The sequence below is a fragment of the Culex quinquefasciatus genome, chromosome 3, assembly GCF_015732765.1.
Source record: "Culex quinquefasciatus strain JHB chromosome 3, VPISU_Cqui_1.0_pri_paternal, whole genome shotgun sequence".
NCBI lineage: Eukaryota > Metazoa > Arthropoda > Insecta > Diptera > Culicidae > Culex > Culex quinquefasciatus.
The window spans coordinates 196,282,447-196,287,719 of record NC_051863.1 but is presented as its reverse complement, the minus strand read 5'-3'; the positions used below and the strand labels follow the sequence as shown (position 1 = coordinate 196,287,719).

At 35.9% G+C, this 5,273-nt stretch overlaps 1 protein-coding gene across 1 annotated transcript; it reads left to right on the top strand.

Annotated features, from left to right (window-relative positions):
* Positions 1-248: 248 nt before the first annotated feature.
* Positions 249-4,968, top strand: LOC119770317. Its single transcript, XM_038264979.1, has one exon. It carries the CDS (start codon positions 542-544, stop codon positions 1,868-1,870), a length of 1,329 nt encoding a protein of 442 aa, XP_038120907.1. The 5' UTR covers positions 249-541; the 3' UTR covers positions 1,871-4,968.
* The last annotated feature ends 305 nt before the right edge of the window (positions 4,969-5,273 follow it).

Genomic DNA, 5,273 nt, shown 5'->3' with positions numbered 1-5,273 from the left:
GGGTACTTTTTGACTGGCCGGCCGCATCCATACAGAAAATTAATTAAAATTGACAAAACTTACTGTAAATAAACAGAACATGCCCCAAAACATATTTGGATCAATGTTGGACCATCCTAGCAAGTGTGGCAACCGGTTCCGGTTCTGGCCACCCTCGGAACCGGTTCCACGAGTGGGTAAGACTATAACACATTACAAGTCACATTTTGCCTTCGTTGTGTTCGTAAAAATATACAAAAAAAAATATATATATATTCAGCTTCAAGTAGTACAGTAGTACAGTGTAGACGCACTTTTATTGTGTAAACAAAAATTGTCTAAAAATTGATGTAAAAGGTGGCTTTCAAGCTTAGTTTTTGGACTCAGGTGTGAATCGTGATTGATTCTCGCGACCGGTGTAGTTAGTGGTTCGCGAAACGCATGATTAATCGGAAAAAAGTGATAAGAAAAATTGCGAAACAAACGGAGAAACAAGAAGCCAGGCAAAGTGTTTGGTGTGCTTGTAATAGTGTGGCCGAAGGGCCAGCTATAAATCTGCACCATGTCTACGAGCGTGCAGTGTAGTGTTTGTTCCGCAGCTATCAAAGAAGGGAACGAAAAAATTTATTGTTTTGGACCGTGTGGAAAGATAATGCACCCAAAATGCTGTGGTGAAATAAATATGGATGGAATCAAGGCAATGCAAACAAACAGAGGCCTGAAATATTTTTGTCATGATTGCAGAAACTCTCAATGTGATTACAATAATGTGCTGGGAATTTGTAATAGTATTTTGACAAAGGTCAACGAAACTGAAAAGATGATGAAAAAAGAAATTACGGAACAAATAAGGGAATATACTAAAACAGCAAACGAGGCGAACGAAAAAGGATTTGTATTGCTAAAAGATTATATTATGAGTGAGAATAAAAAACTGGAAGATAAATTGTCTGCCAAAACCAACACTAGTGGGAGAAATAGGAAAGAAGAAACATCGCTCTCTGGCCCAAGTGGAAACACTCGCTCTCAAAGTAAACAAAAAACGGCAAAGGCTGGTGAGACGGGTAGCGTGACGCAGAACTATGCTGAGGTTCTAATAAACGGTAGAAAGGAAAGTGAAATTGATCAAAATAGGGAAATCCCTAAAGAAAAAGAGACTGTGATTATAATTAAACCTAAGGAAGGGGACCAATCGGCAAAAAAGACCAAGCAACAGTTGAAAGAAAAATTAAACCGCACTGAAAACCACATTCTAAATGTGAGAGAGGGCAGAAATGGAACTGTTATACTGGGTGTCTTGGATAACGTGGAAAGTGTAGCTAAATCAGTCCAGGAAAAATGTGGAGAACTCTTCAATGTGACCGTTCCAAAACCAAAAAAACCAAGACTGAAAATAGTAAAAGTGGCTGAAGAGCTTAATGAAAAAGAGTTAAGAGAGGCCCTCATTGAACAAAACGACGTATCTGATGATATAGAACTGCGATTAGTGACAAGTTTTAAGAATGGTCTTGATGAATACTGTGTGTGGACCTACATCATTGAAGTTGATTCTTCTTCTCATGAATTTTTGCTTGAATTAGAGAAGGTGAACATAGGATGGGAAAGATGTAAAATAGTGGAATGCTTTGGCATTATTCGATGTTTTAAGTGTTGTTGTTATGGCCATAAAAGTAATGAATGTAAGAGCGATAGGGAGGTTTGCTCCATTTGCGCAGAAAACCACAGAACAAATGAATGTAAATCTGAAATAGAATGTTGTGCTAATTGTTCGACAATGAATAGAATGAGAGGTTTAAAATTAAGCACAGATCATGTTGCATTTAGTCGTGAATGTCCTGTCTATAAAAGACAAGTAGCCCGCAAACGCCATCAAATTGATTACACTCGATAGCAATCAACGAAAAACAAGAACAATAAACAAAAATGGTCAGTGATTAGCTTAAACTGTGGCGGACTGTCTACAAACTTTGAAGAATTTAAATTATTAGTCCAAACATATAAACCAAGATTAGTGTTAGTAACAGAAACTCATATAACAGAGCAGTTGGGAGATGAACATTTGGGAATCGATGGGTACAACCATGTGAGTTGTTTTTCAGACTCAAGACACACAGGAGGTGTAATGATTTATTCACAATCAAACATTGAATACAATGTGCTTTGCAAAAGCCAAATCGGACGAAATTGGTTCTTGTCAATCGATGTAACTAGGGGTATGAAGATTGGAAGATATGCAACGTTGTATCATTCCCCAAATGAGCCGCATGCAACATTTTTAAAAATTTTAGAAGAAAATTGGCTTGAGCAATTCGTAGACTTGTCAAAATTTATAGTGGTGGTTGGTGACTTCAATATTGACTGGTCAAGAGAAACAAGTGATGCATCTAATTTGAAACAAATCTGTGATTCATTAGGTTTAAAACAAAATGTCCAAGATTATACACGCATAACGAGGTTGACCAAAACAATGATTGATCTAGTCTTTTCTAACTGTGATATTGGTGTGCTTACTGTGAGTGAAATGAAAATATCTGACCATGAAACTTTGTGTTGGTATAATGTGAATGAGTGTACTGTTGCTAGTAAATCAATGAAAAAGATCACTTGTTGGAAAAATTATTCTAAATCTGCTCTAGTAAATCTTTTGAGACAAAACAGAAATTTAACATTTAATTTTGAGAATATTCATGAAAATGCAATCAACTTAATAAGTAATTTAAAAAAATGTGTTCAAACGTTAATAACTGAAAAACTAGTCTCTGTTGATAAATGCTGCAAGTGGTTCTCAGTGGAGCTATTACAAATGAAGCAAAGGCAGGACCAGGCCTATTTGAAACATGTAACAGAAGGAGGAGCTAATTCATGGGCAATTTATAAAGCATTCAGAAATGAATACTCTAGCACTTTAAGAAGAAAACGGAAAGAGTATATTCAAAAGTCAATCGAAGAAAATAAAAATAACAGTAAAGAGTTATGGAAAATATTAAAGAAAATGATAAAACCTGAAAGTGCACCGGCTAATACTATCTGCTTTGATAATGTCAATGAAAAAAATAGAGTTGAAATTCCTAGAAAATTTAATGAGTATTTCGTAAAGAGTGTGGAAGAAATAAGCAATTCTATTGAGGAAGTGAATGCACCACCTGAGCTTGAGTGTCAATTTTCTGCAACAAATATGTCGTTTTTTGAAACAATAACATTAGAAAAACTAAAATCTGTGATATGGTCTTTAGAATCAAAGTCTGGATCTGACAATATCAGTGCTTCTGTTTTGCGCGACGCTTTCGAAGTTATAGGACAAGATCTATTGAATGTGATTAATCAGTCATTAATATCTGGAGTGGTGCCTGACAGTTGGAAAGAGTCAGTGGTCATTCCCATAGAAAAAGTCCAGGGAACAATGAATGCATCAGAGTTTCGACCAATAAACATGCTTCCTCTCTATGAAAAAGTTTTAGAACTGACAGTTAAAGAGCAACTTCTAAATTATTTAAATGTTAACAAACTCCTAGCGGCAGAGCAATCTGGGTACCGTAAAAACCATTCGTGTGAGACAGCTCTTAACTTGGTGATTTCAAAATGGAAAAAACAATTGGAAAGCAGGAAAAAAATATTCGCGGTTTTTCTAGACTTAAAGAGAGCTTTTGAGACTATTTCAAGAGAAAAATTGATTGCAGTCCTTAAACAATACGGAATTACAGGAAATGTGATTAATTGGTTTTCTTCTTACCTAGTCAATCGAAGTCAACGAACTAAGTTTAACTCTGTGATATCAGTTCCCATAGAAACGTTAGTTGGAGTACCTCAGGGAAGTGTTTTAGGTCCCCTTTTATTTATTTTATATATAAACGACATGAAGAGAGTTCTTAAACATTGTGATATTAACTTGTTTGCGGATGATACTGTGCTCTTTATTGCCTCAGACAATGCAGTTGCAGCTATTGAAAAATTAAATTTTGATTTGGAAAACCTCTCTCGTTGGCTAAAATTCAAAAAACTCAAACTAAATGTATCGAAAACAAAGTATATGATAATTGCTAATAACAAAGCAAGTCTGCCAATTTTGATAGTCAGTATTAATGGCGAAAGATTAGAATGCGTTACCGAAATTAAATATTTGGGAGTAATCATTGACGATAAACTGGACTTTAAAAAACACATAGATTATAGTATTAAAAAGATTGCAAAAAATTTGGTGTACTGTGTCGTTTACGCAATGATTTAACCCAGTGGAGTTTAATTTATATGTACAAAGCACTTATTTCACCACACTTTGATTTCTGCCCATCCATAATATTTCTAGCTAACGAACAGCAAATGAATAGGTTACAAAAAATACAAAATAAAATCATGCGTTTAATTTTAAAGTGTAATAGGCGAACTCCAAGGCAATCTATGTTAAATGCACTGCAATGGTTATCGGTGAGGCAGCGTGTAACATTTCTAACAGTTGTTTTAATTTATAAAATAGCAAACGGAATGGCACCTGAATATCTTCAAAAAATATTGATTCGTGGTTCAGACATTCATCAGCACAACACTCGTATGGCTTCAGAAATAAGAGCAGCATCGTTTCTTTTAACAAGCACACAAAATTCATTATTTTATAAAGGTATAAAACTATACAATACATTGCCTAGAGACTTTAAAAATGAAAAGAACTTTGCGGTGTTCAAAAGGAAGACATTAGGTTTTGTAAAAGAAAATGTTGGTATATGATTTGAGTATTAGTTGAGTGTAGATTAAGTGACTTTTTTTTAAATGTATTAATTGTGTGAATATCTTTGTATGATGATAAAATTAGCAAAAAAAAATAGATAAATAAAATAAGGTTGATGGACGCGCATGGGCTTAAAAAAAATAAATAATAATAGCAACATAACAATGCAAACAAGAAGTGAATTAACTAAACAAAATATCTAACAAGATAAATCAGACACTCTGCTATTCCCATGGGCGGGGGTAAGTGGAGGGCCATCATCATCATCAGATACAGATCCCAAATAATAAACAGGCCTTGTATGGCGGTGGGTCTCGTGGCGCAGGGGTAGCGGCTTCGGCTGCCGATCCCGATGATGCTATGAGACGCGGGTTCGATTCCCGCCTTATCCACTGAGCTTCTATCGGATGGTGAAGTAAAACGTCGGTCCCGGTTTCTCCTGTCTCGTCAGAGGCGCTGGAGCAGAAATCCCACGTTAGAGGAAGGCCATGCCCCGGGGGGCGTAGTGCCAATAGTTTCGTTTTTTGTATGGCCACTATGGCTTGACCCCCGGAACATCCGGAACACGGTTCCA